Raw genomic sequence first — 17531 nt, 5'->3', positions numbered from 1 at the left:
TGTGTGTGTGTCTGTCTGTGTGTGTGTGTGTCTGACTGTGTGTCTGTGTGTCTGTGTGTGTGTGTGTGTGTGTGTGTGTGTGTGTGTGTGTGTGTGTGTGTGTGTGTGTGTGTGTGTGTGTGTGTGTGTGTGTGTGTCTGTCTGTCTGTCTGTGTGTGTGTGTGTGTGTGTGTGTGTGTGTGTGTGTGTGTCTGTTTGTGTATCTCTGTGTCTGTCTGTGTGTCTGTGTGTCTGTCTGTGTGTCTGTGTGTCTGTCTGTGTGTCTGTGTGTGTGTGTGTGTGTGTGTGTGTGTGTGTGTGTCTGTGTGTGTCTGTGTATGTGTCTGTGTGTATGTGTCTGTGTGTCTGTGTATGCGTGTGTGTCTGTGTCTGTGTGTGTGTGTGTGTGTGTGTGTGTGTGTGTGTGTGTGTGTGTGTCTGTGTGTGTGTGTGTGTGTGTGTGTGTGTGTGTGTGTGTGTGTGTGTGTGTGTGTGTGTGTGTGTGTGTGTGTGTGTGTGTGTGTGTGTGTGTGTGTGTGTGTGTGTGTGTCTGTGTGTCTGTGTGTCTGTGTGTGTGTGTGTGTCTGTGTGTCTGTGTGTGTGTGTGTGTGTGTGTGTGTGTGTGTGTGTGTGTGTGTGTGTGTGTGTGTATTCAAGTTCAAGTACAACAAGTTTATTCCATATAAAATAAACATACAATAATGCATATATAAAATTAGAATCAATAACATGGATAAGGTCTGCAGAGATTAATCTCGTTAGCAGACCAGTGGTAATGTAAATGTATAATAACAATGACATTAATTAGCAGAAACAGAAAACAAACCCGAATTATATTTTAGATATAAGTATACGTACACAAAAATGAAAATATAAATACATAAATTAATATAGATTAAAATTGTATTTCTATACATCATTTCTACCTATACTACATTGTACGCTATATAAATGCTTTTTTAATTTGTACTTGAAACTGTTTACTGAAACAAAGTAAATCAGATTTAATAAACATTGGAAGAGAGTTCCATACCTCAGGACCAAGATACATGATAGAATTTTTAAAAGTGTAGTTCTAAATGGTTGACATATTAAGTTCACATAATTACTCCTGGTGACATGCGGATGTTCCTGAATATTGAAAATTCTATTATTACTTTTTAGCGATTTGAAAATGTCCAACAGTAGGAAATACTTATGCAAATAATGTAACTTTAACAATTTCAAATCTGTGAAAATGCCCTCAGTAGACTCAATTTTTTTTTAAATGTCATTACTCTTAAAATACGTTTTTGTGTTATAAATAATTTGTCAAGAAATGAAGGCCATGTGCAACCCCAAACAGATATGCAATACATGAGTTTAGAGTAACACAAAGTATAATATAGAATTATCATGGATTCGAGAGTAAGGTTATGTCTAATACGATACATGATTCCTGCAGTTTTAGATAGAGTAATAGTTAAATTAACAATATGCTCCCTCCAATTCAAATGATCATCAATTATTACCCCTAGAAATTTTGTTGTGTGGACACGATGAACAATATTCAGATCCAGCATTACAGGAGCCAGCTCAAATGATAACGATCTATTTTGAAATAACATGACATTAGTTTTGTTAACATTTAAATTTAACTTGTTAGCCTTGATCCAATTATTGATGTGATTCAGAACCTGAGATAATTTAAAGTGGAGAGCATGAAGGTCATTATTGCCTTATTGTCACTTGTGACAATAATGCTTGTGTCATCGGCATACATAGTGAAATGAACATTGTTAGTAGAATTAATTATGTCATTTATATAAATAAAGAACAGAATAGGGCCAAGTATAGAACCTTGAGGTACACCATATTTTATAGATTTATAATCAGAATAAACACCATTACAAAATACAAATTGCTTGCGCCCAGTTAGATAGCTTTCAATTAATTTATATGCTGGTCCCCTCAAACCAATATTTTTAATTTAGCAAGTAAAATATGATGACTTAAGGAATCAAAAGCTTTCGAGATATCTAAGAAAACAGCAGCAACATGAGACTTCTTATCTAATTCAGAGTAAACCTTTGAAACAAAATGTAACAGGGCAGATTGAGTTGAATATTTTTTCTGAAACCAAATTGAGAACTCGACAATAGATTATTATTCTCCAAAAAATTAGTAAGTCTAAATGCAATAGCTTTTTCGTATATCTTACTGATGACAGGAAGAATTGATATAAGCCTATAATTATTAATATTAGATTTACAGCCTGATTTGTACAATGGTAAAGATTTAGCAATTTTTAACTTGTCAGGAAATATGCCATAACGAAAAGATAAATTTATTAAGTGAGAGAGAGGGGTCGAAATATGGTTTATAGTTTGCTTTAATATGGTTGCAGTAAACTCATCATAACCAGCAGAGTTTGATTTTAATGAATTAATATACCCTTTAATTTCTAACGCGTCACAGGGGAATAAATATAAGGAGAACACAGATGATTGATTAAGATAACTACTAAAGTCTCTAGTAGCATCAGAGTCGATGGTATTATTCATTGTATTGTCAACAATATTAATAAAATGATTGTTGAATGCATTAGCAGTGTCACAGTCTGGAATAGACTCAAGGTTAATAGACTTATCAGATTGTTTCCCTCGTCCCAAAATTTCATTAATTATTTTCCATGATTCTTTAGTATTACCTTGATTGTTTTTGAGTTGTCTTTTATGATACTCATTCTTAGCATTTCTTAGTAATAATGTTAAAAAAAATTCTATATTTTTATACCTATTTCTGTAAGTAAGTGGCCATTTAATAGATAATTTAGTGAGTCTGTTTTTCTTTAATACTATTTATTAACCCAGATGTTAAGTAAGAAGTAGTATTCTTAATTTTGTTCTTAATACACTTAAATGGAAAGTTATTCTGAAAAATATTATTAATTTTGTCAGAGAAAATATTAAATGCTGAATTAGGGCAGTCAATCTGAAGTACATCATCGCAACCCAGCCGCGCTACACCATCCACGACGGTCTTCATGTTTCTAGAGCTGAACATTCTCCTGAACACTCGGCTCGCAGGCTGAGTCGGGGTGATGCACACTTGGAAACGGGAAACAACTGGAAAGTAGTCAGAGATGTCAGTATGTATAATAAAATTATCTATGTTACCTTCAGTTTGACTGGCCCAAATATGATCGATAAGTGAAGTAGCATTATTGGCAACTCTGGTAGACTTCATAGTTGTTGGTAACAATTTTTAAACTCATTAACATGATTATTGTGATTAAAAAGATTAATATTCCAGTCACCAAAGAAATAAAGCTTTATAGTTGTCACTACTAATGCATTCAAGAATATTGTACATAGCATTAATAAAATCAGGAAAATTACCATTAGGTGGTCGGTAAACAGATGCTAAAAAATACTTTTGATTACCATCTTTAGCCCTGACACACACACACTCCAAAAAGGGCTCACAAACATAAGTCCCGTAACAACACCGAGGTGTACACCTCACGCACATACATAACACCACCACCACCATGTCTGTTGCGGTGCATCGCGTGCATGGAGCAATTAGGTATTTTGAAAAGAGGTGCAAGATCAGTATCAAGTCGCGTTGCTGAAAAACCAATAACAAAAAACAATATTACTAATGCTTAGAATCTGATCTGAGAACTTTTGAAGATTCGACGACACACTGGCAATATTCATAGTTAAAATGGTAAATGTTTGTTTGTTATCAATAGGAAAATTATCGTCCATTGTTAAATATTGTGAATTAGGAATGCGTATATCATTTAAATTATTTAGAAAAAAAAACATTAACACTAGTGTCATCATATCTATCATACTCAAAATCAAAGGGATGTACATTAAATTGATCTAAAATAGGCATGGTATTGCCATCATTTTGATTTACAACAACTCTAGAAATCTCATCATCAACATTGTGGAAAGGAAAATGCGCCATCAGAATGATTAGTTAATTATATAATCTTTCATATAAAAAGATATAACAAAAATAAAAAAGGTAGTTATAAATGGAAGTCTTAACCGTAACAGTACAGTAAAAGTAGTAAATATGGAAGAGGTTAACAAATAGCATCAATAAGACTGAGGTAGTAATTATTGTAGTAGTAGTAGTAGTAGTAGTAGTAGTAGTAGTAGTAGTAGTAGTAGTAGTAGCAGCAGCAGCAGCAGCAGCAGCAGCAGCAGCAGCAGCAGCAGCAGCAGCAGCAGCAGCAGCAGCAGCAGCAGCAGCAGCAGTAGTAGTAGCAGTAGTAGCAGCAGTAGCAGCAGCAGCAGCAGCAGCAGCAGCAGCAGCAGCAGCAGCAGCAGCAGCAGTAGTAGTAGTAGTAGTAGTAGTAGTAGTAGTAGTAGTAGTAGTAGTAGTAGTAGTAGTAGTAGTAGTAGTAGGAATAGTAATAAGTAGTAAATAGCAGCATTAATAGTAGCATCAACATTATTATCATTATTATTATTAGTAGTAGTAGCAACATTAGTAGTAATAGCAGTAAAAGTAGTAGTAGCAAATTCAAATATTGTAATAGATTTTATACCATGGATAATAACAAACATTATTTGCAGGAGAATACATTAGAAATGGAAATTGAAAATATTTATGGAAATATTTATGATTACAATTGTAGATATTTATGACATTAATGGAAACAGTTGTAAAAGTAACTATAAAAACAATATCAGTGAAGTAAGAAAAAGCAGTATCTAGATGAAAAGTTAAGTAGTAATTTGCTATATGCATATAAATAGATATCTTATAGATATGAAAGGGTGTAATTACTATAGGGTATTTGTAAGTACTGTATGAAGATAAATTACAGAATGAGATTGTGACAACTTATTAACTTCCCTTTGCGTGGTCGACGGTTACTTTTTTTAAGTTCTGTGATGAGGTCAAGCGATTTCAGGGCACCACTCTGTTTCACCTGCTGTCCGGCGTCGTCATCAGGGGTCACCATAGCAGCAGCACCACCTGTGTTGCTACCGTCCTCTTCACTTCTTCCACGACTTGTACCAGCGTCCTTAGCCGAGGAGGCCTCAGTGAGAACAGGAACAGGAACACATTCTGAGGGTTGGGGGACTCTCAGACACTGGGGCGGTCGTCATTTCATGGTCACTCACTGTCGTTATCCCCCCATCACCATTATCCTGACTCGGTGACTGGGCAGCAGCCGCTGGGTTGTTGATACAGTCTCTCCTTGATTATTAGGCGGGTGTGGCGGAAAAACGCTATCTTGCCTTCATCTCTAGCTTTCTTCATGGCAGGGATTTGTTCTTTCCTTTTTTCAATAGAGGCGGGGCAGAGATTTTCATTCAGAAAAATCCCTGTTCCTTTTAGCTTTCTTGAGTTTCTTATTGCCGCTTCTCGATCACTGAACTTGTCAAAGCGCACAACAACAGGCCGAGGGGTCAACAGAGTTCGATTCGAGGCCCCACCCGGTGAGCGCGCTCAAGCTTCACATCTGGCAACTGAAGCTTGTCGTGTAGTAATGCAGAAACAGCTGTTGCAGTCTGCTCCCACGTCTCGTTACCTTCTTCTTTGAATCTAGTGATTCTTAGGTTGTTACGCCTGTTGTAATCATCTTGATAGTTTTGACGTCGTTCAAGCTCCGCAATCCTTGCTTGAAGTTCATTGATAATCACTTGCTTGTCCATGTCAGCCTTCCGAAGCACTTTTTCATCACTCTTCAAATCCCGTATTTCAGCTTGGGAGAATTCAAGGCTTTTTATCATATCAGTCACTGTGTTTTCTACAAGACGAACACGTTCTTTTAGTTCATCAACCACAATTTTCATGGCCGAATGAACGGTCCATTCTTGGGTCTTTAATAACACTTTCACTGCTCCGAGATCCATGTTAATAGCACTTAATTCTGAGCACTTGTAGGCAACGTCTGCTCTCTGCTGTGGTCAAAGTGTGTGTCTTCTTAACCCATGATAGTCGATTAGAGTGCATGATTTTTTTTTTCCTCGGGTGCCTGGAAAAAGATGGAAAGGGGCACTCACAACAATGATTAAACAACAACAACAACAACACTGCCCAACACTTCCTTCATTTGGTAACTCGTCTCATCCAGTCCCTGCAAACCAGTTAGTAGTTACTTCATAAACATGCCATGAGTGCGGTTACCCCCTTCCTGCACTACGTCGCGTGATCTTGGGTCAAAAGGTCAGTTGCTCACTACTCTCTCTCTCTCTCCTTCCTTTCCCTTTCCTCACGAGACGATGCCAGTAACGGTGACGCAACAAGGTACAAGAGTTCCATACAACGACTCTCAGCAATTATGGGTATTGTAAAGTGACCATTGTTGTACCTGGCAAGAATGACGCGCTCTGTAAGGACTGTTGCATGTTATTTCCACCCGTAGTTTATTTACGTAGAAGAGTGAGAATCTGTTGTGCAAGGAAGAGAAAAGATGCCGCTGTCTCATACCTTCTGTCCCGGCTCGGCTGCCTGGCGCACGAGGAAACTGTTGTGTTGCTGGTGTTACTTGTGCGAGTCAAAGGCTGGAGAGGAGAGAGTGTTCGGAGGAGACAGAGTGGAGTGGTTATTGCATCGCTTGCCTAATGCCGTGGTAGATGTGTGGCTCAAGTATTCGAGACAAGCAGTACTCACTCTCTCTTGGACTCGCGCTGTCTCACATTCGGTTATGGTGGCGGTGCTCAGACGTGACTAGTGTATGTGTTAGAAGAGATCGTGATGAGGTCTGAGGTCATGTCGGAGAGTGTCAAGGTAAGTCGAGTGTGTTTTTAAGTACTGGTAAGAGGAACGTGCTTGATCGTGCCTGCTTCTCCTTTGCTTCATGTCATGTGGGCGTTACAACAGAATCACGCTCGTCTCGCTATGGTAAACCAAACATGTATTCTTTATCACTTTTATATAAACAATTATAGAGAATCCGTTGTGAGTTGCTGTCAGGTTAAGTTTAGTAAAGTTTTCTCGTTGTTGTAAACCGAGCATGTGTTCTCCATCACTTTTATATAGAAAATTAAAGAGAATCAGTCGTGAATTTCTGTCAGATTAAGTTAAATGCAGCACATAGTCACAGTGATCGTATACAGAGAGTGACTTCACCCGCCAGCCTCAGATCATTAGTTTCTCGGCCAAAGGAAGAGATAGATAAAAGAAAGGAAAAGAAAAAAATGAACCAGTTGAACAGATTGATCAGCCAATAAGAGACAGGTGTGAAGTCTAGCAGGTGGCGGAGAGACGCGTGTGATCGAATGAGTAAATGAACTGGAAATAAAATTCCTCACGTCTTCTATTCACTATACGTACATGTATAGTTGGATTAATTTTGGCAGTATTCGGGTCGCTAAGTGTGGGGAGGGAGAGGGGAGGTTGTGTGATGCATCTTTTAGGATTCTTTAAACACTTCCGCGCTGTACCTCTGCTACTTTCTAAAGGCTTAGATTAAATTACAGGGATTCTTAGGGGTATCTTTATGGTTGTAGGGACAGATTGATTGAATTTCTACAACAGCAATAGGAGAAACATTGCTGAGAATATTGCTAATGATATTTGTGGTGTTAAAAGTATTTGTGGTGGGAGAGGAAAGCGTTTCACAATACGATTTACACGAGTGGAGGTGAATGAGGAGGCGAGAGGACGTGATGTCAGGTATTCGTGCTTCGTGCATCAGAATGTCTCCCCCAGCAAGTCAGTGCCAGGGAGGAGTTAGCGACTCACTCGACTGTAGGAAGAGAAACAGCAGGAGTAGGAGTAGGAGGAGGAATAGGAGGAGGAGGATTAGTGAAAGTAAACTCCTCCTCTCTCCCGGCATTACTTTCTCCTCACGCGGCGTTCCTAGTAATGTTTGTTCGGTGGCGTTTTACTTCATACTACTCAGAGACTAACAACACCGATTACATTTTAGAGTTAACAATAAGGAAGGCGAAGAATTTCTTAAGATTGCCCGGTTTGATCTTCCCAGGCTCGCGCCGAGTGCTGTGTATAAAGACCGTTCTACTAATACAACACGTTATTGCATGTGTGTGTGTAGCATTTGGACACCCACGTGGCACCATAGACAGTGACGTATGCCTCATCCACACCTGCACGCATTAAGAACCATTCTGGCGTATACGTGTGACATCCAATGAGCTTCAAATGACGTAACTTATACAGCTAACGTGATCTGCACCTTAAGGAACAGTATTCCTGGAAATTAACGGGAATCTTCAGGGTTATTTCGTGACGGAGGAAAGTTTTAACAAGAAATCTGTATAATCATTGAAGGAAAAATACCAACTTATGTAAACTCCGTGGCTTTTGAGCATAATCGTTGTAGGAGTGAGATCCCGAGGCGCTTCAGAATCCTTGCATAGATCTCAACACACGGCTCATTCAGTGTTACGTTAGTCCATGGCGTGTATTCAGTAGCTCTCTGCTCCCTCACCACGACTGCTTTCTAAGATTACAAATATAACTAATCATATTCCAAAGACTGTTTCTCATGGTGATAATGTAGAAACATTATTAATCTTTCACTAGAACCGTATAAACCAAAAGCCTGTGTAACTTCAACAAGAATCGTTTGAAAGTAGAGGATGTAGGACGCAGAAGTATCTCAAAATATGATCTTATGTTACTGTTATGTGAACAGACGTGAATGCAACCTATTGTCCACCTCTCCAAACCACCAATCACTCTGCAGGTACGGTACGGTGAAGGAGCAAAGTGTGAAGTTTTGATAAGAAGGAGGACTTTTTTTTTTATGTAAGAAGGTAAAACTGCTCAAGAATAACATAAAACGAAAAAAAAGAATGCCACTTGGTTTCCAGTCTCCGTGCAGGTCCGAGAGAGTTAGCCAAAAAAAGGGATAAATGTCTTGAAATCTCTCTCTTAAATGAAGTCAAGTCATAGGAAGTTGGAAATACAGAAGCAGCTGGGGAGCTCTAGAGTTTACCAGAGAATTACATAAATGATTGAAAGTATTGGTTAACTTTTGCATTTGAAGAATAAATACTAATTGGCTTCTTTACGTTTCTCCACCTGTTTTTTTTCACAATAAATATTTTCAAAGGGCATAGATCTGATTATTGAGGGCCTCTGGTGTTTTCCAGTTGATGACACTAAATACTTAAATTTTCGCCAGAACAATTAAGCAACCCTTGAGAACTGCAATGGCGTCCTCTGGTATTAAGAGCAGTCGTGGTAAGACTCCTGAGACTGCTGAGGACACGGGGCTTGAGTATAACAGTACAATGGCCAGGCCGGTGCAGACGACTTGTGGTGCTGGGAACGACGGGGCGCAGAACGTGGCGGTGTTGACGGTGATGGTGGTGATGGCAGCGGTGGTGGTGGTTTCACGTATTCTTTGTGTAGAACGAAGTAGAAATAATCATGGGACTGACTGAAGGAAGGGAGGGAGGGAGGGAGGGAGCCACGGTAGGGAGGAATGACAGGTTAGAAAAAAAGATAAGGAATGGAATTACTGATAAAGAAGGAATAAGGCAAAGGAAAACAAACTAAAAGATTAAGAGGAGAAAGATAAAAGATAGAAGACGCGAGGAAGAAAAGAGTAACGAAAAAAAAAAAATGGATAGGGACGAAATGTCTGATAAAAGAGTGAATAAGAGAAAGAGACAAAACTACAAAATTCAGAAGAGAAAGATAGAATATGAAAGGAGCGATGACCGAGAAAGATAAATCCCTCTATACCTCCACGTTGCCTACACTTATACTGATGAGTAGAAAAAAAAACTATAATGACTCTATGCAGTGCTCATCTACCTCCACACACTCACGAGATCCTATGCAGTGTGGAGGGAAGCTAGTACCGTATAAACTTCCAGTCTCCAGATGTTTACCGGGGCGTGTTTTGTTGTGTTCCTCTCCATAACATATAAAAAAACTCTACTGTCACATACCACAGCGGAAACACACTCTTTTTTGTGTTGTGGAAGGAAGCCTGTACCGTATAAGCTTCTAGCCTCCAGATGTTTACCAGGGCGTGTTTTGTTGTGCTCTTCCCCATGACGTATAAAAAAAGCTACTCGCACAAACCACAGCGGAAACAATCTATAATGACAGAGCAGGTTCCTTCGTGGGCGTCATCTTCCACCGAGTAACGGGACGCTCTTTCTTTCCACCCTCAGTCACTCGTAGGTACCTTCCTAAACGGGCTCAGTGATGCGACATAGGAACACTGGAAGTAAAAATCGGTCACAGCTCAACAAATCAAAACAATCATTCAAAATATTTTATGAGGCATCGTCAAAACTGAAATAGGAGAATTTGAACAAGAATATTCTGTTCTCGATTTAATAAAGGTACATCAGTGAACCCTTTTCTTTCACGTTTATCCTTTTTTTGTTGTTGCCTATCGCCGTCTCATTCTTGCATTGATAAAGCAAGGAAAGAAGATATCACAAATATGGCGTTTGAAAGATGAATGAGAAGTGAAAAACATGGAGGGAGGAGGACAGGTGTAGATAAGCTGATGTAGTATGGTGAGGGAAAGGGGGAAGAGGACAGGGGAAGGGGGAAGGGGGAAAGGGAAGTTCCACGTCAAAGGTAATTCTGGCCAATTCTAACCAATGAGAATTGCCATGAGAAATAGAAAATTTTTATTTATTGTAAATTGGTGCCATGACAGCTGCCTTGTTTGAACTGCAGGTGTGTTCTGTGTAGTCTGACGCAGGTGTGTCGAAACAATATGCCATACATGTGTATTTAATTTCAACCAGAACTTTACTAACTTAGATGCCTCCTATCTAATAATGTATACACCCTTGAGACTTTGTCACATGCTGAGTATTATAAGAGTGTGCTTGCCTTGTGCGCGGGTACACTGGGAGCGAGGAAGCGAGTTATCGAGAGAGAGAGAGAGAGAGAGAGAGAGAGAGAGAGAGAGAGAGAGAGAGAGAGAGAGAGAGAGAGAGAGAGAGAGAGAGAGAGAGAGAGAGAGAGAGAGAGAGAGAGAGAGAGAGAGAGAGAGAGAGAGAGAGAGAGAGAGAAGTATATAGCGAAGTTAAAAACAAGATAGACTATTTGTATAAAGCGAAGTTGAAAACAAGATAGAGTATTTGAGGCTACAACTGATGACGTGTACGTATTTGATAATAACTCGTACGCTCAAACTAGTAAATATGAGAGTGAAGGCAATACTGTGTTCTGAATCTCTCCGCATCCTCACTGCATTTGAAAGGTTACATATGAAGTTACACAGGTTCTTTAAGGTGCTTTTTTTTTTATCATTCCAGGGTAGATCAACAAAGTTCTTATATCATTAGGAAGTGAAATGGTCATTGGAATACGAATGATAATTTGTATGGCGTAATTGCATGAGTTTTTAAGGGTGTTTCATCATTTTAGGGATAGATTGACAAAATTCTTACACCATTAGGAAGAGAAGTAGTCTTTAAATCCTTGACTGATAATTTCAATGGTCTTGGAAGATTTTCGTAGTGAAAGAGCAACGAATTTCTGAATAGCCTGAAACACTTGCCTCTCGAGGGACTAAGAGGAAGGTGTTCATTGAAGGCTGATATATGGACAGGTCAGCAGATGTGTGGCCAGAGAGTGACGGATGTGTCATACTTCCAAAGGTGTCTGCGAGTTTTTGAAGGTTTTGGTAAGAGGATCACTGGTTAACCCCTTCAGTTACCATGACGCTATTCCATATTCATTCTGCTTACTATTTAGTGACTTTATACAGCTTCAGAAACTTATGTTGGGGATTAACTTAGTGAAGACTGAACATTCATCTTCTGGCCTCCATAATGGCAATAAAATCGTTTAACCGTACACAAAATCTCAAGGTAAAAATGTGCCCCAGTATCAAAGGGGATACAAGGGCAACACATACTTCTATTACTGCTACTTCCTCTTTTTTCCTTGTAATACACTTCATACGTCTCATGTTTATCATCCTCGTCCTTTTCTTTCTCCTCTTCTTCCTCTTCCTTTTTCTCATCCTTGTTGCGACCATAAATCTTCAGCTAACTTTCTACTCGAACAGTTGTGCAATTACTATATGCAAGTACCTTAATGCCAAAAAGAGTGAAAAAAAGGTTCACTAAGGTGCTAATCCCAAGAAAATGGTTAAAAGGATCATCCAAAATAGGAGGACGCATAAAGTTAGTTACTATACATAAATTTAAAGCACCAATCAGACACACTTGAATAAAAAGAAAAGGAAAATTCCAAAAAAATAGACAAAAGAGAAGTGAGTACAGAAAAAAATCAAGAAAAAGAAACATAAATCAAGAAAATGCAATAAAACACGAACCTCAGCAAGTGTGAACAAGATGAAAGTATTAGAGGTAAGAGAGATGAAAGAGAGTCAGTCAGCCACCACGTCTTCCGTCACTCCACACTTACATCCTTCTCCGTGCTTGCGATTGCCATAATAAAGAGTGTTATATAGTTCCCCCTTTTAGGCAAATATCAGGGAACGTCTGGAAAGCGATAAATCAAGAGGTGCATCACGTGTGACGAGTAGGAGGAGGAGGAGGAGGAGGAGGAGGAGGAGGAAGAGGAGGAGGAGGAGGAGGAGGAGGAGGAGGAGGAGGAGGAGGAGGAGGAGGGGGGAGGAGGGGAAGGAAGAGGATGATGATGATGATGATGATGACGATGATGATGATGAGGAGGAGGAGGAGGACAAGGAGGAGGAGGAGGAGGAGGAGGAGGAGGAGGAGGAGGAGAAGGAGAAGGGGGATGATAGCGTGATCTTAACACTCACCATCAATGTCGAGTCACGAGGAGGGAAGTGTGTGTGTGTGTGTGTGTGTGTGTGTGTGTGTGTGTGTGTGTGTGTGTGTGTGTGTGTCATCAGGTGTTTATGGTGGTTTAACTCGGTTACCTTACCCTGATTAAATGTTTAACGTCTTTGCCTGAAACATTCATGGCTCACGGCAGAATGTGGTTGAGGGGGAGCAGTCTGGCGCCGGCAGGAGATGGGCGATGAGTATGCTGCGCTGTCCAGTGTTACGGTTCAGGGCGTGTCGCCTTCCCTTCAAGAGCCTGGTGGTGTCCTTGGTGGCGTTGTTGCTGGTGTATGGAGCCTTGCTCATGGATCAGGCGCAATCTCCAGGAAAGTGAGTGTCCCTGCCCCTCTCTCTCTCTCTCTCTCTCTCTCTCTCTCTCTCTCTCTGGGTGTTCTTTTGGTAGGAGCGTGTAAATGTGTAAGTTAATCATATAAATAACTGAGTTCAGTTTTTATAGTATTAGAGGAGACAATAAGTGTTCATCGAGGACACAGACGTCAGTACGTGGCAAATGGCAGCTGGCAAGTGGCAAATGACGAATGGCACAGTGATTTCAGACCAAGGTAGCACGTCGCCACACGTCTCTCGGTGGCAGTTCACTTCACAGTGCGGATGAGGAGGTTATTGTTGCTTTGATTGGTACTATAGTTTCCCGCAGAAGAAGAAAAAGGAAGAAATTCCGGATACATCCGTATCTTATGTAGAAGCTCAAAATTTTTATGTAGTTGCAAAGCAATTAGAGCTCGATGAAGAGAAGTTCCAGCTTTTGTACCGAATGTGGAAAGAAATTTTTTCTATCTGGTATTTTATGTTAAATAATTCATTGTCTGGAAGAGGCATATTCGAAAGACAACTGACAACAAAAAGGCAACTGTGTCCTACACGACGACGTGTCCCTCTCAAAGGCAGTGTTGTCACATGTGTTTGCTCAAATCTGTTTAGTCTCTTGAAAATTAACAACATGTGCCATACATCCAAAAGTCTTCCTACTATTGTGCATTTTGTTATTAACAGTACATCGTCTAATAATAAGTTTTGAAGTGAAAGTTCCATTAAAATTTGGCATCACAGTCCGGGGTGGCAAGTCGCACATTCAAAAATAAAGTTTCATTTCCTATCAGCCTCATGCAGCTGGTGAAAAGCCTTGATATTTCTTGTATTAATTTTTGTTGCTAATTTGGCTAAATGAATGATCAACTCTAAGAAGATTTTGGAATATTGTTTCTCTCTCTCTCTCTCTCTCTCTCTCGTTCCGCAGGCCGTCCTGGTTGGAGTTCAAAACCTGCTCGCCGAGGAACAACATCGCCTTTCTCAAAACCCACAAGTGTGCGTCCTCCGCCATTCAGGTGAGTGTCTCGGTGGGACGCCGGATCACTGACGCACACACACACACACACACACACGCTCGCGCTTTAAACACTCTTTCAACACTTTCACAATAACACTTAATGAGCTTTGTCTATCTATGAAATCACAGGAAATAAGTTTATGGACTTGAGTTTATATCTACAACATTCTAAATACACATGCAGGAAAAAGATAAATTTGAAAACTCTAATCTTCACAAGTGTGCGAACGTAAGGCCTGCTATTCGTGATGTGTGTGCTATGGAGGACGACGAATATCACCGCAGTTACTTTCCAAGCCTGCATAGAATGATTATCCGGGATTTCAAGAGTGATTCACATCTTAAACCATTCAGTGCTATGACGCATTTCTATATTCATTCTGCTTACTATTTAGTGACTTTATACATATTCAGAAATTTATGTGTGTTATTAAATAGTGAAGACTGTGGCCATTAATTTTCTGACCTCCATAGATCTTTCCTAATGTAAATAAAATCGTCTAATCACACCCAAAACTCGTGGTAAAAATGCGCCCTAATCCTGTACTTCAAATATAATTTCAAGCAGTCTTTGATAGCAACAGAGGTGCGGCGCAGAAGTGTTTAAGGATATGCTCTTTGTTCATATTGACTAAGAATTTCACAAGTAGATGACCTGTCGAGATTGTGTTCATCCCGCTTTTCTCCACAGAACATTCTCTTACGCTATGGCGACAACCACGATCTCAACTTTGCACTGCCAAACGTAGCGAACTACTTCGGCAGCGGAAGACGCATTTTTGAAGCTGGTATGGTCTGGTCCTCGCCCTTCAACAAAGTGACCCCCAACATCTTCGCCATTCATACTAAGTGGAACTACGAGGAGGTGGGTGGTGGTGCTGGTGGTGCAGGGAGCTCTGTGGGAAGGTGTCGGGGAAGAGTCGAAGAGGTCATTCAGGTCTCAAGCTTCGCTAAATCCCTAAATCGAAGCCAAAAAGAATAATCGAATATTATAAGGCAAGTGTTTTCAGTCTCCCTTTTGGAAGAATTCCAGTCGTAGGAAGGAGGAAATACAGAAGCAGGAAGGAAGTTCAGAGGTTACAATCTTAACATGATTTTCACCCACATACCACAGGGAAACTAACTAGGAGATAATGTATACTAATAGCCTTTCGGGTACACAGCATTAGGAGAGGTTCCCGGACCTGCTGTGAGTTGTGTCGGTTTGAAGTGACTTGGTTTTGTGCAGTAAGTGTGTAACGAAGAGTGAGTGAGTGAGTGAGTGAGTGAGTGAATGAGTGACACGCCTGTCCTCTCTCTTGCAGGTGAAAAAAGTCATGCCTGAAGACACCGTCTACTTCACCATCGTCAGGGAACCAATGGCTCTCTTTCGGTCCCTCTTCGATTATTCCAATATTGGGGTATTGTTATCATTATTGTTGTTATTATCATTATTGTTATTATTATTGCCGTTATTATTATTATTATTATTATTATTATTATTATTATTATTATTATTACCATTATCATCATCGTGATTCACTTGGCTGTGGGTTTGGGTGTGTAAGGAGGGTGAAGTGTTAGGGTGGTGCGTCGCACGGGCGTCCAGACAACAGGCAGCATCCACGGCGAAATGTAATGCGTGCTGTGCATGACAGGAAAAAGCAGGCGGCCTGACGCTGGACGAGTACGTAAAGCAAAACCCCATCGACACGAAGAGAACTCTAGGCTACCTGGGCTACAACCAGATGACCTGGGACCTCGGCACTCCGCTGCAGGATATGAGCAACCTCACTGTCGCCCACGAGCTGGTAAGTGTGTGTGTGTGTGTGTGTGTGTGTGTGTGTGTGTGTAATTCACCTCGGTCGTCTGCTGGTCACCCAGCCAGTCTTCCCCATTACGGAGCGAGCTCAGAGCTCATAGACCGATCTTCGGGTACGACTGAGACCACAACACACTTCACATACCGGGAAAGCGAGGCCACAATCCCTCGAGTTACATCCCGTACCTATTTACTGCTAGGTGAACAGGGGCCACACATTAAGAGGCTTGCCCATTTGCCTCGCCGCTTTCCGGGACTCGAACCCGGCCCTCTCGATTGTGATTCGAGCGTGCTAACCACTACACTATGCGGTGTGTGTGTGTGTGTGTGTGTGTGTGTGTGTGTGTGTGTGTGTGTGTGTGTGTGTGTGTGTGTGTGTGTGTGTGTGTATACCACTGAAGAAAGCTTAAGCAAGGATGTGTACAGGATAGGCAAGGGGACAGGGTACAGGCATTACAGGAGGTGCATACATAGATACATACACACAGGTGCAGCGTACTGACGCACAGTTCGGGCTGGTGCTGGTGGCGGAGCGGATGGACGAGTCCCTGGTGCTGCTGGCCAAATACCTGTGCTGGGAGCTGCGCGACGTATTGGTGCTGAAAGTCAACTCCCTCAGGGACGAGGTGAGGTGTGGTGGGGGCGCCCGTCAGTCACTCCCTCCCTCAGGTGTCTCAGTCACTCCCTCCCTCAGGTGACTCAGTCACTCCCTCCCTCAGGTGACTCAGTCACTCCCTCCCTCAGGTGACTCAGTTTCTCCCTCACTCAGGTGACTCGTCTTGTTCCTCCCGCAGTTCAAGTCTTCCATCAGTGAGGAGTCGCGGAAGGCGCTGCAGCAGAGGCTCGCCCCGGACTACCTGCTGTACAACCACTTCCTGGAGAGGTTCGACCAGCAGGTGGAGGCGTTCGGGAGACGGAGGATGGCGGCGGAGGTGGCCAGGCTGCGGGAGCTGATGGCACTGCTCGTCACCACGTGTAACTTCGTCAGGAAGGAAGCCTCGGATCTCACTGGGAGGCAGAAGCCGTGGTCGAATAAGGTGTGTACTGGGCGGGACTGAACGGGACTCAAAGTTTGAAAGGGAAATAGCTCTTTTTCTACTCTGCGCCCGCCCTCCACCTGTTTCACGAGTGTCTTTTGCAGGTGGATGGGTTCCAAGTTGGAGAGACAGCGGGAGGCTGTGCGCCTTACGCCTTTGGTGAGCTTTACTTCCTGGATGTGCTGAGGAAGAAGCAACAGAAGTACATAGCGAAAAAGTGAGTGTCTGGTATACTCAACACACACACACACACACACACACACACACACACACACACACACACACACACACATGTCCGGTAGCTCAGTGGTTAGAGCGCTGGCTTCACAAGTCAGAGGACCGGGGTTCGATTCCCCGGCCGGGTGGAGATATTTGGGTGTGACTCCTTTCACGTGTAGCCCCTGTTCACCTAGCAGTGAGTAGGTACGGGATGTAAATCGAGGAGTTGTGACCTTATTGTCCCGGTGTGTGGTGTGTGCCTGGTCTCAGGCCCATCCGAAGATCGGAAATAATGAGCTCTGAGCTCGTTCCGTAGGGTAACGTCTGGCTGTCTCGTCAGAGACTGCAGCAGATCAAACAGTGAAACACACACACTCGGCTCACAACCGAAAAGGCCGGGGTTCGAGTCCCGGGCGCGG

General features: G+C 41.7%; 1 protein-coding gene and 1 long non-coding RNA gene across 6 annotated transcripts in view; one reads left to right on the top strand and one right to left on the bottom strand.

Moving 5' to 3' along the window:
• Nucleotides 1-5860: 5860 nt before the first annotated feature.
• On the bottom strand, nt 5861-6549 carry LOC123510198. The gene is made up of 2 exons (XR_006676415.1): nt 6427-6549; nt 5861-5971 (listed from the first exon to the last, which is right to left on the bottom strand). It is a non-coding gene; the product is annotated as an uncharacterized LOC123510198 (long non-coding RNA).
• LOC123510197 (galactose-3-O-sulfotransferase 4-like) overlaps nt 6194-17531 on the top strand; it is a 13421-nt gene continuing 2083 nt past the window's right edge. Inside the window, exons 1-9 of one of the 5 annotated variants that reach the window (XM_045265093.1) lie at nt 6194-6281; nt 12859-13037; nt 13966-14053; nt 14747-14920; nt 15360-15455; nt 15693-15845; nt 16345-16482; nt 16651-16893; nt 16998-17110. In XM_045265093.1, coding sequence (XP_045121028.1) covers nt 6219-6281; nt 12859-13037; nt 13966-14053; nt 14747-14920; nt 15360-15455; nt 15693-15845; nt 16345-16482; nt 16651-16893; nt 16998-17110 — 1247 coding nt within the window. In that variant the 5' untranslated portion in view covers nt 6194-6218. Of the gene's footprint in view, nt 6282-6511; nt 6727-7042; nt 7234-12023; nt 12264-12858; nt 13038-13965; nt 14054-14746; nt 14921-15359; nt 15456-15692; nt 15846-16344; nt 16483-16650; nt 16894-16997; nt 17111-17531 lie in introns of those variants that run through there. The other 4 variants (XM_045265094.1, XM_045265098.1, XM_045265095.1 and 1 more) reach the window with 4 other exon arrangements.

The sequence above is a fragment of the Portunus trituberculatus genome, chromosome 28, assembly GCF_017591435.1.
Source record: "Portunus trituberculatus isolate SZX2019 chromosome 28, ASM1759143v1, whole genome shotgun sequence".
Taxonomy (NCBI): domain Eukaryota; kingdom Metazoa; phylum Arthropoda; class Malacostraca; order Decapoda; family Portunidae; genus Portunus; species Portunus trituberculatus.
Note: the sequence above shows the minus strand (reverse complement) of the source record. Positions and strands in the feature narration are given on the sequence as shown.